This window comes from Ochotona curzoniae, unplaced genomic scaffold, assembly GCF_017591425.1.
Source record: "Ochotona curzoniae isolate NIBS_2020 unplaced genomic scaffold, NIBS_Ocur_1.0 contig_4105, whole genome shotgun sequence".
NCBI lineage: Eukaryota > Metazoa > Chordata > Mammalia > Lagomorpha > Ochotonidae > Ochotona > Ochotona curzoniae.
This window is the reverse complement of record NW_024466129.1, coordinates 5,468,722-5,485,501: the sequence shown is the minus strand read 5'-3', so window position 1 is coordinate 5,485,501 and position 16,780 is coordinate 5,468,722. Positions and strand designations below refer to the sequence as shown.

The 16,780-nt window shown below is 48.1% G+C and overlaps 1 protein-coding gene across 4 annotated transcripts in view; it reads right to left on the bottom strand.

Moving 5' to 3' along the window:
* Positions 1-4,049: 4,049 nt before the first annotated feature.
* RASAL2 (RAS protein activator like 2) overlaps positions 4,050-16,780 on the bottom strand; it is a 303,879-nt gene continuing 291,148 nt past the window's right edge. For all 4 annotated transcript variants that reach the window (XM_040984310.1, XM_040984311.1, XM_040984309.1 and 1 more), the window contains 4 exons: positions 16,434-16,568; positions 14,424-14,626; positions 11,620-11,707; positions 4,050-6,546 (listed from right to left, as the gene is read on the bottom strand). In XM_040984310.1, coding sequence (XP_040840244.1) covers positions 6,382-6,546; positions 11,620-11,707; positions 14,424-14,626; positions 16,434-16,568 — 591 coding nt within the window. In that variant the 3' untranslated portion in view covers positions 4,050-6,381. The remainder of the gene's footprint in view (positions 6,547-11,619; positions 11,708-14,423; positions 14,627-16,433; positions 16,569-16,780) is intronic.

Genomic DNA, 16,780 nt, shown 5'->3' with positions numbered 1-16,780 from the left:
TTCAGATCCAAGAAGTCTTAAAGCAGATACTAGGTCATGAGCAGTTCAGCCTGAAATGGGTTGGCTTCGAGGTGAACAAAAGATAGCGCCATTCCAGGAACCCACCGTGCTGCCTACACCATTTTCTTTGGACTTGGAGTGAATTCTAGTTTTCATGTTTTAGTGATTTTTATTTATTTGCCAGGGAGATGGGGAGGGAGTGAATTCCCCTCTGCTGGTTCATTCCCCAATACCTGGGAGCCAAGAGCCCAGGGCAGGGGCACTTTCTGCCTTCAGGCTGCCCCCCGGGGACACGCCTCAGCAGGGGCTGGCCTCTGCAGGGAGGGCAGGACACCCCAGGGATGGCTTGGCTTCTGCACCTGCCTACATTTCAGCTGTGAAGTTCTAAGAGGAACAGAAATAACTTAAGACATGCCAGAGACATGGACCTTCAATCAGGAGAAAAGCAGAATCCACGTGACGACTGCGCACCTGCGAGAAGGAAACAGGCAAGACGGCACGTTTGCGGAAAATATCTTAATAATGTTCGACACACAAGATCAAAACGCCTGAACCAAACAGCAAAAATCTTGGAAAAAAACCCAAACAACCCCATTAATCCTTCTGGGGAATGCGGGGAGGGCCACGGTGGTCTAGATGGCGAAGCCAAGTGCAACAAGCTTTCCAACAGGCCGAGGGGAGGCTTTGTCGGCCAGGCGGGAGCTGTGGGGGGTGGGCTTCCAGGGGTCCAGCAGGAGGAGCTCTCTGGGGCGGTGCTTTGTCCCACAACTGCTTAAGCTGGAGAATTCCGAGTGAGCCACGGGGCTCCTAGCGTGAACATGGCTCTTTGCAGTGAGGCCCCTGCACACATTCTTGTTTCGCTCAGGTGTCCCTAGCACCTGGATGCATGCTGAAAGGAAGACGGTCATATGTCAAGCACGGCGGCAACGGGAGCCTGAAATGTTTAAAGTTAAAGTTTATTTTGTAGTCTTTGTAGGAATATCAGTAAAAGACCTCAAACGTATCTATATCTGTACATGTACAAGAACCGTCAAAAATTATTCACAGAACAAAAATAAATCTTCTTTAGAACAAACCCAGGTAATGAAATGCAGGTATGGATCTCACATGTGGAACAATTGAAATGCTACTAGCACAAAAATATGGCTTTAAAAATAAAATCAAATCTCGGGTTTTGTTTTCTAAGGTGTATCTCTCTCTTGAAATAAAAAATAAATTATTTAGAGCTATCATTGTAAAATAGTCATGTGTATTAACACACTCTTATTAAGGCCCTGGGGATGAAAAACAAATGCAACCTGGACTGAGACCTGCCTCTGCTCCAGCTGACTTTCAACAGACAGGAAATGTGGAAGCACCAGTCAAAACTTCACTTCTACTGTTAACTGAACCCTTGCCTCAGGATAATGGTCACTGAGTCAATTACCATTTCATCTGTTGGTGAACTGGGACTTGCACTTTTTTTTCCCTTGGTCGTTTGAACATCACATAAAGATGATACTTGTACACAAATATTTGCACCCTCACACGGATGATGGAAGCCCCTCAAAACACAGCTTCTGTGGGGATGCCTGTACCAACAGAATAAGTCTGGTTTTAAGCCCCAAACTAAGATTACCTAAAGTACAAATGAGGGCACTTGAATGAAAAAATGACTGGGTGGGAAGCTACAAGGCATGCTGAAACATGGGCCGACACGACCTTCCTTGGGTGGCTTGTGCATTTGCCAGATCTTGCTCAGCTGGTTGAGCAACACCTGAGGACCGACTGCGACTGCTCGGAGCCAGAGCGGCTTCTTTTCTCATCTTACTCGCAGGCCACTGAAACTCAGGTTTCCTTCTGTGACTCCCCATGGTATCAATACAGATACCTAGGGCTTCTGAGACCAATTCACACCAACCAATTCAGTTACTTTAACTTATATATACATATAACACATATGGTACACTGTAAAGAGGAGACTGAGTGTTGCAACACCTAACGAACGGATGCATAAAATATAGATAAAAAAGGAAAGTTTGGGAACCGCTTTTCTATAAACAGGATCGACATTGAGAAAAGAGAAGCCCAAGGGATTGGCTCTTTTGTATGAGGATGCACAGGACTGCAAAACCCAATCCTCCACAGCCCTATGTATTTAAGGGTGTTGCAAGGGATACCAACACCCACCCCCAGCCTTCAACTTCCAGGCTGCAGGCAGACCCTGAGGCCTTTGCTCTCCCTGTTGGGGTCCTCTCTTCGACTCTTCTCGAGAGCATTCATAACTAGATCCTGACAAGCAACAAGAGAATGCTTCTAGAAACAGAAATAATCATTCAAACATTCAAGATAAAAGGATTTTATGCAAAAAATAAACACCCCAATGATTCTTGCTCTTAAGAAACTGGTAAGTCCTTTCAACTGACATATGTAAATTTTTGACTGCGGGGGCGGGGGGAGGGGAAGGCAACAGTTGCTGGGGCAAGCAAAGAGTTTCATTATTTGACATGAAAAAGCAACAAAGACTAGAGAAGAAAGCCCCCAGAGGTATGGCTGCAAAGGCAGGGGCCATGTGGGAGGGCCCTGGAGCCGCTGGGCTGGCTGGGGTCCAGCCTGTCCCAACCGGGTGGACAGACCAGCCTGAGAGGTGCAGTCCCAAAACCAGCTTGATCACACACTGGAACTGGAGGTGACCACAACACAACCAAACAACTCCAAACGCAAATTCACTTGCTCGCAGCTGTTACGCTGTGGGACTTTGCAAATAGCACTCTGCTCCCGAATCCAGTGCCCTTCTGAGTGCAGAGTGACACCCAGGGATTCAGGGAGCTGCAGCTCCATCGACAAAGGCCACAGGAAAACCAACGCCTAAAGTCAACCTCATTGCTAAGGGTTAAACGCTTCTAATTATTCTTCGACAGGAAATCTTTCTCTCACTACCCAACACCAGCACAGAGAAAGGAAGATCAATCAGAAAAAGCTCATTCTAAGTTGAAACTAAATGAACAACTATAGCAGCATGACAAACTCACTTTAGCACATTGTCCAAATCAACAGCTTTCCCTGGCCCCTTAGAGCAGCTCGGTGTTACGGCCTGAACACAGCATGTGCGCATGCCGTGACGGTTACCCAGTCCAGCACGCCCGGGACACAGGATGTGCGCTCCAGGGCTGGTAGTAACAGTTCCCCAGTCAGCACCTGCCTTGGGCTTTATTGCTGAGGCGCAGGGCGCAGGGTGGCCTGATGGCAACGGAACGCTTTCTGCTGCTTCAGCTCCGAAAGCTTATTGCTGGGGGATGGAAAGAGGATGAGGGCGCTCTGCCCCTGAATCCTACAAATTACTGTCACTGCTGATGGCCATGTCTGGCTGGCACAAGCACTTTGACAAGCACTTCACCTTACTTTCAGATCCTATCCAACCCTGTTCTAACACTTCGCCCCATAGGACGGCGAGGTGCTGAGGTGGAAGGCGTGGCCCTCTCACCCTGTGTACCTCCTCCCGGGCAAGCAGCGGTGTGTGCCTAGTTGGGCTGAAGAAAAGCCCATGAAGCAACTCCTCTGTAAAAATTATTACCTGTTGCTGCCTTCATTTTCTTTGCTTTTAAAACAAGATTTATTTTTCTATTTGAAAGGCAGAGAGAGCAGGGAGAGCGAGGCAGAGAGAGCGAGCGACCACGAGCTTCCATCTGCTAATTTACTCCCCAAATGGCTGTAAGTGACAGCACGTGGCCTGGAGCTTCACCCAGCTCTCCCAGGTGGGTGCAGGGGCCCAGGCACTCGGGCTACCTTCCACCGCCTTCCCTAGCACAGCAGCAGGGAGCTGGACTGAAGTGGAGCAACCGGGACATGGAGTACCCTCACGCGATGCTCGGATGGAAGGAAGCAGCTGAACCCGCAGCATACAATGCTAGCTCCTCCTTAGGACATACTCAGAAACACACTCAGAAAGGAGCAGGCTCAAAGGAGAATCTCAAATTCAACATCTGGTAATAACTGAACCTTCTGCTTACTTCTAACCATCTTACTATCTTTTTTTTTTCACTCTTTCTTGTTCCTTTAATATAACTTGATATTAGAGGGCTACGTTACCTGTACAAATGTTTGGGGCACCTGAGCTTCCGATGTGGAGTGCCCTCGAAGAAGCTCCCAAGCTAACAAGGTATGTTTCCACACCACCAAAACCACACTTGCTGTTTTTGTGTCTCCGCTCGACTCCCAATCTAGGTAATTATTATCCGCGCTTGTGTTCCATTACCAACGTTCTAGACTTCAAAAATCACCCACAGTACGTACTTAAGGCCACTGAAATGAACAATCCTTTTACCAGGTGTGCAGCAGTACAGCTGGCGGCTTTGCACTAAGAATGAACTGTACATGGCTGGAGCTGAGAAGCGCCACCGACAAGAACACAGCAGTGTTTACACGCCTCTCCCCATCAGGTCATTTTTTTTTTTTTTGGCTGAACTGTCCCCCAGCTTGAAAGGAAGAGATAAGAATCTGTAAATAACTGCCAAGGGCCAGGAAAACAGCAAGTGCCCAAACAGTGTGCTGATCAGAAAGGCACCTGAAGGGCCCCTGCTCTAGTTCCGTCCATCAGCAAAGAGGCTACGCTGAAGGAGAGCGTTTGGAAAGGCTGAGGGTGCAGCGGCCAGGGGGTCACTGCTGAAATGCAGGCCTGGGACTTGGTGAGAGCAGGGCGGGGGCTGTGTCGGGGCTGCCCTCCAAGCAGGGTGTGGACAATGTCCTCACGTCCCTTACGCACACTCGGTTCCGTGGAAGGACTCAGCTCCACGCAGCCGACCTCCTCGGGTCTTTTATTCCTCCCCATCCCCTTCTTCAAAAAAAATTGTTTAAAGTCTGTAATTTAAAACAAGCATCATTAACTTGAGAAATCTGTTGCTTCCTCAATGTAAAGCTGCTTACACTTGCTCAGAGAGGTAAAAGACCCTAAACATGTGACAGCTCAGAAGGCAGGGACTGCCCTTATCTGTGCAGTTCTATGTACATATGTATGAATATATATGTATGTATCTACTTATATAATATGTAACATCCCCCACTACGGCATCGAGGTCGCATTCAACATGACATTTCACAGCTCCGGAAAAAAGGACATAAGTTAGCTGCCATGGCTTTCCTGTACTTTAATAAAGCCATGGATGACCATCGTTGAGACGGAGCTGTCCCTGCCAGAGTGACATGGCGATGCGTGCTGCTTTCCCACGAGAGGCACCATCACTTACAAGAGAACGACGCTTCGGATCGGCATGTCCTGTCTGATTTTTACCAAGGGGATAGGAGGAAGAAGACATGATTTAAAAGTTAAAGGTGGACACAAAAATTACCCTGCCCATAGATTTACTGGTTATAATGGATAAGAACTTTATCCCAAATAAGAATTATAACCTACAGAGAGAAAATGGATTTTCACAGGAGACACTCCGAGACTGCTGCTATGGTATGGCTAGCCCTTTTCTAAGTGGAGAAAGTGTGTGTAGTTTGGAAGGCGTAAGGGCAGCACACTTAAACAACCTCCCCAGGGGAGAGTGGACCCTGTTGGTGAAAGCTGCTCCCACCACGCAGAGGGAAGGGCAGTGGACGCGTGAAGATGAGGATGGTTGGTGGAGACACATATTTATAGCTTTGTAAACTCTAAAGAGGAAAAAAAGAAACCCACCCTTTATTACAGCTGGGGTAAACAAAACCCCCTATCTAAAACTGAAAATTCCTACCTGCTCCAGATGGGAGAAACAGATACAGTGGCGGGGTTGAGCACAAGTCACTCCTCAAGTCCAGTTCTGATCTGTGTCCTTGACACAGTGACTCCCCAGACCACATTAGCTGTCTCACCAGACTAGTCCTGGTTCATCACTGGGCTACGTCATCGCTTCGTCTACTGGTATCCACATGTTTTCCTAAAGGGCACGGGGGTCAAAGTGGGGTTTCTAAACTGGCAGATGAATCCCTGAAATCCATTCTCAAGGTCCTACTGTACTCCACGTGCTTCTGCTGGACGCTTGGCCTCTACCTACTGCACCCAAAGGCTCCTGGCTCACCCAGACACGCTTCCTACGTTTCCTCCTCTAACAACTGCAGTGCTTTCAACAAGAGGAAAAACAATAATAAAATAGCAATAATTAAAAAGGTATTCTACATTATTAACTTCCATTTGGTATATTACAGTGGTATTTTCTGTACATGGCCCAGAACTAAGTTCCCTATGTACACAGAGACACGGAGTGCAAGCATCGACCTTGGAAGTCTTCGTCTCATGTCCTGGAAGACAAGATTCCTCTCTTCACTCAAGAGCTCCTTGCACACCGCCATTCTGAAGGAGCAGCGTTCTGTAAACTGGAGGGGCTGGGGACGGGAGGGTGGGTGAGCTTCCCTCTGCCTCCCCGCTCAGCAGCTGCTGTTCTTGAATTCACCATTCTCCGTAATGGAAAGCTTGGTGGGGTTGGTGGGCGACAGGCCGTTGCGCACCTGCATGCTGTACCGCTCCTTCACCTGCGTCAGCGCGCTCATCAGTCTGGTGTTGGCCGAATCCAGCGACACGATCCGTTTTTCCTGTAACACACCAAGCAAGGCTTTATTCAGGCTCCCGGCAGGAAGTAGCACGGTTTGGGTAGTTTACTGAACAACTAGCTTGATGCTTTCTCAGACAGCAGTACAAGGGAGCTTCCCAGACAAATGGAACGTCTCTGCCTCTTTCTGCGCATTCATCAAGCTCGGCCTCCCCTGAGCCCGCAGTCTCCGCTTGTTTTTCTCTCTTACTCTTTTGATGTTGTTGTTTGTTTCCTTTCAGCAAGAAGGACTTGTTCTGAACGATCCCCTGGGACCCTAGGCCACCATATACACATGACACCATGTATACCTTCCAATTACACAACACAGGTGTCAGGCACCTTACTGCTTGAAGGGCTCTCTGGTCAACACCGAAACATGGAAATCAGAAGGCAAAGAAAGAAGCACCAGAGGTTTCATTTCACAGAGGAGAAGTGCATGTGGTCTACGGGTTCTTAGCCCCCAAAGGGGGCATACTACTCAGGTTTGGCAAGAATTCACATTGTGCTCAAAATTAAAACAATACATAGTGGCAGTTCAGAGTCACCAACAAGGTGAGGATGCAATAGCAAGAAGGAAGGCAGCCAAAAGCTCAGACCAAGGAGTTATTGACCAGAGGGAGGGAGGTGTGGCTGAAAGGGGATGCCATGGACAGTACATGAGGACAGACAGAGGACACAGGCTCCGAGACCCATTCCAGCTCACGGTCACTCCGGGAAAGCTGCCTGCCGAGGAGAGTGCTTGCATTTCAATTCTGAGTGTCTGAAGAAAATTCCTGTGGAACCAGTATTTTGACACTAAGGTATGTTGAATACACATAATTAAAAATTCCCAAGGTGTGTGTTTGTGGTTGGGGTGGGGGGTAAAATTTAAAGGGGAAAAAGGCAGTTGAAACAAAACCACCTCAGCAAAACATTATTATCTTCACAAAGATTAGGGTGGATCTCTTGATTTTAGCGTCAGCATCTAGGTAATTTATTCCAGAACCTTCCCAACATAAAGCCCGTATGCTTCAGAAAACAAATTTAATCAAGTCTTTACTCATGCTCACTAAATTAAAGAACAAACAGCATATGAGGAAGAACCGCAGAGCCTGACAGGGTCTCCCTGCTCTGCGAGCTGTTCTGTTTCACCAGGGGGGAGCATGGAAAGACTCAGCACCTGCCAAGGTTCGAGGGGAGGAGGGCTGAAGGGCGCTGCTGCTCCGTTCTATAAAGCAGTGGCCACTCGGCACTGCGGCGCACTGTAGGGCTGGAGCCATGCTGCTGGGAGCAGGAGACATGAAGAAGCCAGGTGGGATCGTGGCACCACAGACGCTTCCCTCTGGTCGCTAGCTAGGCGACCATGCTGGGCTGGGTGGGATCTGCACCGCAGCAAGTGCAGGTGGCGGCCAGAGTTCCAAAAGTACAGAAACAGCAGCAACAACAAACTAGTTCGTGCTTGTTAACACTTAAAAAAATGGTCCTTCCCTCATGGAGTGCTGAGGTCATAAGCAAACATGCACCCAGCAATATTAACCAACCACGAATCCAGTGTGGGAATTGGGGAGGGTAACCTGATTTAGAGGTTGGCAAAACTCAAAGAGCTACAAGGCTTTTCAAGAAAAATAATTACAAAAATCAGAGCCAATTGAATCGGCTGGGATAATTAATACATTTTCTTTCTTTTTGATAGGTTAGGACTGGCCAGTGGGTACTAGGAAATAGACAGGAGCCAATGATTGCATCCCTGCCCTCCACTCCATGGTTAGAAATGATCTCTAAGCAAAACAGTCATTTCTTGAAATGATTAAAGAAGAAAGATATTTCAGCACTGGGCTAAATTACAAGGACCCAATATTAAGGAAGGCAGACTTCTTCAAGGTTCATCTAAAAAAACCCCAGGTGTTCATGGAAAATTATTTAACTCCTACTAGGTAAAAAAGACCAAGAATTGTAATCTAAAACTGTGATACTGACTGACCGTAAAGGTAAGAAGCCAAGCCAACAACTCCCTGATGAACACCCAACGGTACTTCCGGGGAGAGAAGCTCTTCCTCAGTGCCCCCACTACACTCTCACTAAATCAGAAAAAAAGAAGATATGTATCTTTCAAAGTGAGATTCCATAGGCAACGACGCTCTGATACTTTGACTGTCTGGACTAGAGGTCCGAGTGACTAACCCGAGTCTGACAGGAAGTGCAGGAGCTGGAATGTGTAGGAGGCCGTGCCTGGCCAGGGCTGGGAACTGCTCAGCTAGAGAACAGACGGGGTTTACTTGCCTGTGTGAACAATCTCATCTCCATCTATGACCTGTAATTTAACACAGCGGAGATATCACTTGCAACAGTACCTAGGCGGCTGCTTTGCTTCTCCGGGAGGAAGCCCTTCCGGGTTCTCCATCTGAATCACTGGGAGACACCCTGCAGGTGAGGCCTCCTCCTGCTCGGGGCTGGAGGCGCTCCTTGTGCCCTGCGCTGCTCTGTTAGGTTCCTGGGGGGCACCTTTAGCATTCCACGAAGAGCTCCACATCCACAGGTGATGACACCCACCCGCCCAGTGCTCCACCTTCCAGTTAGAGGCCTGTGCCTTGCAGCACGAGGTGACTCAGGGAGCACAAGGCTCTCTTGTGGGAGCTGAAGACCAGCTCAGGGGGCTCCCCGGTGCTCGTGTTTTGGGAAGTGCGGGGTTTCACTCTAGCACAAGTAAGCCAACTGGTTCATGCAGACACATTAATACTATTATTGTATAAATATTTTGCTACCATTGCACTAAGGTACATGTCAGGGACACAAAAAACATAGGTCACCTCTCTGGGGAGTTTTCACCCCCAAACATGTCTTCATTCTATTAAATGATGCCGGAAGGGCTGCTCTTCCCCATAAAACACTTAACGACATAAGACTTAACCATACAAGAGAAGGGATCTACTATAAAAAGTCATTTACCACATAGGATGCTAAAGGCTGTTGTTCGGTGTTATTATAACAAGGTTTTATTGTGTTAGTAAGCCAACACATGGAATTCAGAATCCTCCTTTATAAGGAGATCATAATTTTTCTAACTGCCTTTACATGTTTATAATTTGTACATGGTACAGGCAGTGGTTTTCAAAATGTAGTCTAGTAGATATGCCAGATATTCTCTAGGGCTCTGGGTGAATTTGGTAGAATAATTTACCACACAACAAAACCTATCTTTGAGTGGTAACTCTCTGTATGTGCCACCCTGGTAGGTTCTGACCCACTGGCACAGGATCGTGCCTTCAAAGGCACCTTGGTTCCAAAAATCAGGCCAGGGAACCAAGCCATATGGGAAGCCCTGCCTTAAAGACTTAACACGTTGACTGGATTAGCCCGACCACAAGTCTGACAGTGATGTGTGCTTTTCTGCCCTCCCTGCTCAGAGATATCTTCCCGGTTAATGGAGAGAAAGTCCTTCCTGTCTGAACTTCTGAACCGTGATAAATCATATTCCTTCACTGGCTCTGGGTCCATGACTCTGTTCCACACCCAGTTACTTCACTGTGGATGTTACCGTAAGGGCGGAACGAGGGTGGGGAGCTTCAGAAGCTAATAAGGTCTTGTGAGCCCATGTGCACAGAGCCACAGCCACGCCATACCCAAGACCCTCTGTGCCACTCTGGCACACAGAAGGCCAGCTGGCATGATTACAAAGGCCTGTTTTTATCACCTTGGCACTTTTCTTCATGGTAAGATTAGTTGAACTTTTCAAAACTTCTTTAGACTGTTACACTGAAATTCCAAAAGTGAAAACCTGTCAACAGTAGTTTTCCTGACTAAATTGCCTTTCCTATTCAAGCTGTTTCTCTTACACCTTTGGGGTGGATTTCTGTGGTATGGATGGCAGGATGGCCTGGTCTCCACCCTCATCTACCTTGGGGACACCTAGAAAGATGAAAAAACTGAAAGCATCACTAAGATAACTGTAGTAAACCTTTCTTCTGATCCTTTGCAGATCAAAATATCCAGAAATTATAAAAACCCCAAATACCTTGGGGAGCTACACGGCTGAGTGTCCCAACTCACAAGCTATGACACAGTATCTATCTTAGTCACGTTTTCAGCTTTACTCCTAATTCCTTTGAAAATTACACCCCATCCCACATTGGATCCAGCCCGGTGAGTGCATGTTTAAGAATACTGGAGGCTCTGGCCTGACCACAGGCTGTTCTGCAGGGAAGGGACAGAACATTGATGAACAAAGTTTCTCTCTCTTTCTCTCTCTTTTTCTCCCACAGCTTAAGGGTGAGAAATGAAAATCTGGCTGAGTTGTCTTCAAGGAGGTCGTACCTGCCAGAATACTGGCTATCAAGGCTGCACCTGATGTTTGCTATTTGTTCCACTTTAAGAAATACACTGATAAAATGAAAAGGAGTTAAAAACCACTGCCTGCCGCCGAGCCTTCCCTCTGACCAGTGGCGTGTCCCTGTGAGCTGCTGCTGGCAGTCCCCATCCCTCGGGCAGCACAGGCGGAAGCTCATCGAGAACAGGGACACGTTCTGATCCCATCAACCCTCTTCATCCAAAGAGGCTCTCTCAGCACAGTGCCAGCAAAAGCGGGCAGCAAAGCACATTCCAGGTAGCCGTGCCACAGCCACCACCCACAGGGTAACGAGGAAAGGACTCTTATCTTTCCTCTACAACTCCACTACTGCTGGGGGCTTGGGGCTTAAGGCAGTGGGCGTGACTGACAGACCATGAACAGCACAGTCAAGCAGTGGTTGGTGCAGGGCACAAGCCAGACACATGCAGCGCACTTTGCGGTTACCCTCTTAGAGGAAGTCTTCCTTCCAGGAAGGAAAGGAGCAAGCCCCACCACGCGCTAGGCTGAGATGTGTCAAGCAACCACACTCAGCACGCTAACACTAAGCTGGGTTAACAGAGTTGTTACCAGGGAAAGCAGGAAAAAATGATGGAGGTCACATGGAAACTGAATTAATCTTGGAAAGGAAATGCCAAGAACGTTTCAATGACCTATTCTCCAGGCCCTGTCTTGGCATTTGCAAGGGTGAGCAAGCGGGGGGCGACAGTTACTATGAACGAGTGCCTTCTGCTGGACGCGCAGCCCGCTCACCTGCGCATCGATTATCTTCTGCTTCGCATCAATAACGGCTTGCATCTCGGCATGGTCCTTCTTCAGCTCTTCCTCCACAGCCATGAGCCTAGAACGCGGCAGGAAGGAGATGTTAACATTTCCAGAGAGAGGACGAGGCACTGTAGAGAACGAGAAACTCAGAACTTATCACCGTACTCCCTCTGCTATGCAAGGCCTGTAACCACGCTGTCCTGGCTCTCTCCCGAGAAGACATCGAGGCTGACTTGTGTCCGAGATTGGCCCCCAGGCGTTTCATCTCATCATTTCTTCTTTCTCCTTAATCAGGCAGCACCTATCACCCCAGCACAACTTATTTCATCTTAAAATATCAAACCAAGGGCACAGTGAGTAAAGCTGCCGTCTGTGGTGCTGGCAACCCTTATGAGCACAAGTTTGAGTCACGGCTACTCCACTTCTAGATCCAAAAAAGCACCTGGGAAAGCAGCAGCAGATGTCCCACGTCCTTGGATTCCTGCACCCACACGGGAGACTCAGAAGAAGCTCCTGGCTCCTGGCTGGGGACCTGCTCAGCTGTGGTTATTGTAGCCAGTTAGGGAATGAACCAGGAGATGGAAGCTTTCTCTCCTGATCTCTCCCTCTCTCTCTGAGGAGGTTTACCTTTCAAATAAATACTTCAACTAGCCACAGAAAAGCTCTCTTCTTTTCTTCACATGCAGAACTAAGTTTTCTGAGCACTCTATTTAAAGTTGCTCCCAAGTCTTCCTTATTCACCATTTCGTAATCCAGTGATGTCTCACTCCAATACACTAGCTTCAGTAAGACTGCCCATTACTTCTATAATATTTTTTTTAAAGATTTATTTTTATTATTTTATTGGAAAGGCGGATATACAGAGAGGAGAGACAGAGAGGAAGATCTTCCGTCCGATGATTCACTCCCCAAGTGAGCGCAACGGGCCGATACTATGCCGATCCGAAGCCAGGAGCCTCTTCCGGGTCTCCCAAGCGGGTGCAGGGTCCCAAAGCCTTGGGCTGTCCTCTGCTGCTTTCCCAGGCCACAGGCAGGGAGCTGGAAGGGAAGCGGGGCTGCTGGGATCAGAACCGGCGCCCATATGGGATCCCGGGCGTGCAAGGCGAGGACCTTTAACCACTTGCGCCACCGCGCCGGGCCCTACTTCTATAATATTAAACTTATGGTCTCTCCACTGCCTTGACCTGCACACAGCAACCGACACCACAGAGGCCTCCTGTTTGCGAGCAGACTCCGCAGCCCGGCCACTGCTGCTTTACCTCCTGCTGTACTGCTCCGCGCCTTGGGACAGGGGCTTCATTCATCTACTGCCTGTTCACTTGTAAAACTGGAATAATAATGCTTAACTCAGGGCCCAGCATGATAGCCTAGGCTAAAGTCCTTGCCTTGCATATACTGGGATCCCATATAGGTTCTAATATCCCATTTGCCGGTTATAATCCTGGCAGCCCTTCTTCCCATTCAGCTCCCTGCTTGTGGCCTGGGAAAGCAGTCGAGGACAGCCCAAAGCCTTGGGACCCTGCACCTGCGTGGGAGACCTGGAAGAAGCTCCTGGCTTCGGTTTGGCTCAGCTCCGGCCATTGTAGCCACCTGGGGAGTGACTCATCAGACGGAAGATCTTCCTCTCTGTCTCTCCTCCTCTCTGTATATCTGACTTTGCAAGAAAAAGAATAATGCCTAACTAAGAGATTGCATGAAAATTAAACAAATTAAAAATTATTTCAAAAAAGGTGTATCTATTTGATAAGGAGAGAGAAGAGAGGGAGAGAGAAGAGGAGGAGAGAAGAGAGGGAGAGAGAAGAGAGAGAAAGAGAAGAGAGGGAGAGAGAAAAGGGGAGAAGAAGAGAGGGAAGGAAAGAAAGGGGCAGGCGAGAAAGGAAGAGAAAGAACAGAACAGAACAGAACAGAACAGAACTCTTCTACTCTGCTGGCTTACTTCTCAAAACGCCCACAGCAGCCAGGGCTGAGCCAGGCTGGAGTCAGCAACCAGGAGCTTCTCCGGGGTCGCCCACATATGTGGAGGGGCACAAGCACTAGGACCCCTCTTCTGTTGCTTTCCTGGGCACATCAGCAGGGAACCGGCTGGGAAATGGAGTAGCTGGGGCTCAACCTGGGGCCCATGTGGGATTACCCACTGTGCCCTGATGCCAGCCTCTTATTTTAAAAGTGCCTAGGAAAGTTCCTGGTGTACAGTGAAAAACACGTCAATGCTAACTTCTCACTTATTCTGCCTTGGCATCTGTGGTATTCCTGGCCCTCTGGCCCTAAAGGTAACCAGTGCAACTCCTTGCTTTGTCTCTGGATTGTTTTTAAAAATGATGTTAATCTTGGCTTTGTATCCTTGAATTTTTTTTTAAAATATATTAATACATTTGAGAGGCAGGGAGAGAATGTAACACACACACCCCCACCCGATTAGGGCTGGAGTAAGATCATCCAAAGCAGGCCTCCTGCACGGGAGGCAGCACTCAGCTCTCTGCACATTAGTGGGAAGCGGGCTAAGGAACTTCCTGGAAATCCAGCCCAGGCATCACGGCAAGGGAACCAGGCTTCCTAAACTGGTGCTGCTTTATCCTCTAGGCCCAATGCCTAGGCTATTTAGATTTCTTTAAACAGAGCTTTCTTGTGAAATGTCAAGTGAGCCCTGCATCTTTATTTTTTAAACTGTCACAGTTAAGGAAAAACAATCTTCTCTTCACTGCAGTGCCCTAGCTTGCTGCCTCACACAGTCCCCAGAACGCATGTCGCTGTTCTGAGCATCTGCCCACGTCCCGGCTCCCCTGCCCGCGAACCTGCTGATGATGCTTTTCATCTGGCTGTCCTTCTCCTCCTGCTGCCTGCGCAGCCGCTCCTCGCTGTCCTCCAGCCGCGCCTTGTACTCCAGCAGCAGCTTCTGCATCTGCTGCTCCTGCACCAGCAAGCGGCGCTCATACTCCTCCAGCCGCCGGCTGGACACTCTCAGGCGCTCCTTCAACTTACTGATTTCCTGCTCGTACTAAAGCAGAGAAGGAATGCACCAAAGACAAGAGAGACACCAGTTACTATTGTTCTAGAACGTAGTGACTCGTACTGAAAAAGCCCTGGGCCGCGTCGCCCCGATGCTGCCCGAGCTGCACTGCCCACTGCTGTCTGCTCACGGACACTATCGGCTGGCAGAGATGGCAGTGGAGCTCCATCCTCCTCAAGCTCAGCCTGGCATTCGGATTTCCATAAAATGTGCCTCCCTCCACATTAAATCACCAGTTGCTACCAGCCATATCCAATTTGTGATGGTATAAAATGAGGCAAGAAAAACAAACAAAACCCAGGTACTTAGAAGACTGAGAAATCTCTTAAAATAGTCCAGGAGCCTGTGTCTGTGAGAGACGTGATTTCTGTGTGATCACCACACCTCCTCCAAGGATGGTTGAGTTCTCCTGGTTCTAGGAGTACCATTCCTTTACCAGTGAACAAGCAAGGTTCCTATAATGTTAAACCACTAAATCAATAAAGAGAATGTCAAAGTCGTGAGGCTATTGCTGCTTTATCCACGACTAGGTCTGCATAAAATATTCAGTTCACCAGCACTAAGCAAAGGCCTTCGTGTTGTCGAGGGCAGAGTCCCACTACCTCTTGGGCCATTTCCATGCCATGCGTTCACCACTCAAGTCGGTACTGTTCTTGTTGGGGTGTGTTTGTCTGAGTTCTCACTAAGAAGCTTTTCCTAAGTTCATAAATTCAATCGGCTACACGGCCCTTCCTTGTCCTGACATGGCTGTTGTTGAGGTGTGGGTACTCCGGAATGCTGCACTTTGCAGTGAAGTGAGGAGCAGAGTTTTTATGTGAATGGTCTGCTTGCCAAATTCATTCACAATCACGGATAAATTTGTACAATACATTGTACAATGAAATCTATTTTTACATATAATTGATAAGCAGATAATCAGTTATTGCCCACCCAAATATTACTGTTGCAACCGAGGGTTAGAACCCTTTTCTGCCAAAGGCCATCTCAAATTTATAATACCATTTGCAGGTCATACAAGACTACCAACTTAAAAACTAATTTGCTATAGATTTGTTCAGTGTTGAGTTCTGCCTGCTGTTGGTTGACAAGGCCAGACCATGACTCTGTAGGCCTCCTGTGGGCTTTCCACATCACTGCGTGCGTCTTCACCCGGAAGGTCAAAGGTAAGAGTTTTTACGACAGGTGTGAAGAGGCAGACCACACCAGTAGGTGCAGCTTAGGATTCTGCAGGCCAGGAGAAGCTGACTATCTGTCAACTCAAGATGCTAAGGCTCTGTAAGATGCCAAGGTCCTCGTCTGACAACCCTTTTCCTCCTCTGTCAACGTTTCTTTAAAAAAAAAAGTGAAAAACAAAACCTAAGCAACAGTAATATCCTCTCTAAAGAATTATGTATAGAGCTAGAAAACGCAAACACAAAGCAAATACGAAAACCAAATCCAAATTGTCACCAAGATACAAAGAACAAGTCTAGTCTTAAGTTATTTTGGCCATGGTTGAAGACTAACCATCAAGTTAAACAGACACTGAATATTCACCTAAAACGGCTAGAAATGAATAACAGTGTCTCCCAAATTAAGGCAGTCTACAGTATAAGATAAAACAGTAATGGCCAACAGCTGCCCTACAACATACAGTGATGGCACTCCTCACATATTCGTACGCAGACACCAGCACTGGCCTCCCGTACACACACGGGTCAGGGGATCACAGGTGTGGGCAGCAGAGGACACCAAGTCCAAGGACTTTCCAACAGTCTCCCTGCGGGGCTCTGTCAGGGGAAGACACAAGTCTTACCTTCTCAGCATGCTTCGCGTCATCTTGGTTTTGCTCAGCTTCTTCCACATCCTCCTCATACTGGCCATTGTTCAGAACCCAGGCTGCTGTCCGCTCCACCGGGGACATCGTGGCAGAGTCCACAGGGGACTGCACCTGCAGCAGAAATCATTAGTAGCTTTTCTCCAAATGCTCACATGTTGGGTTTTAAAAGCAGAGTGATTCTTGGGAGATACATCCTTCCTAATACATGTTCTCGGCTCCATGTGATGCACGATTAAGCCAGCAATGGGGTGGGGCCAGGGAATATCCATTTGTGTGAGAACAGTTCTGCACAGAAATCTGTATGCATCACATTCAAGATTCAT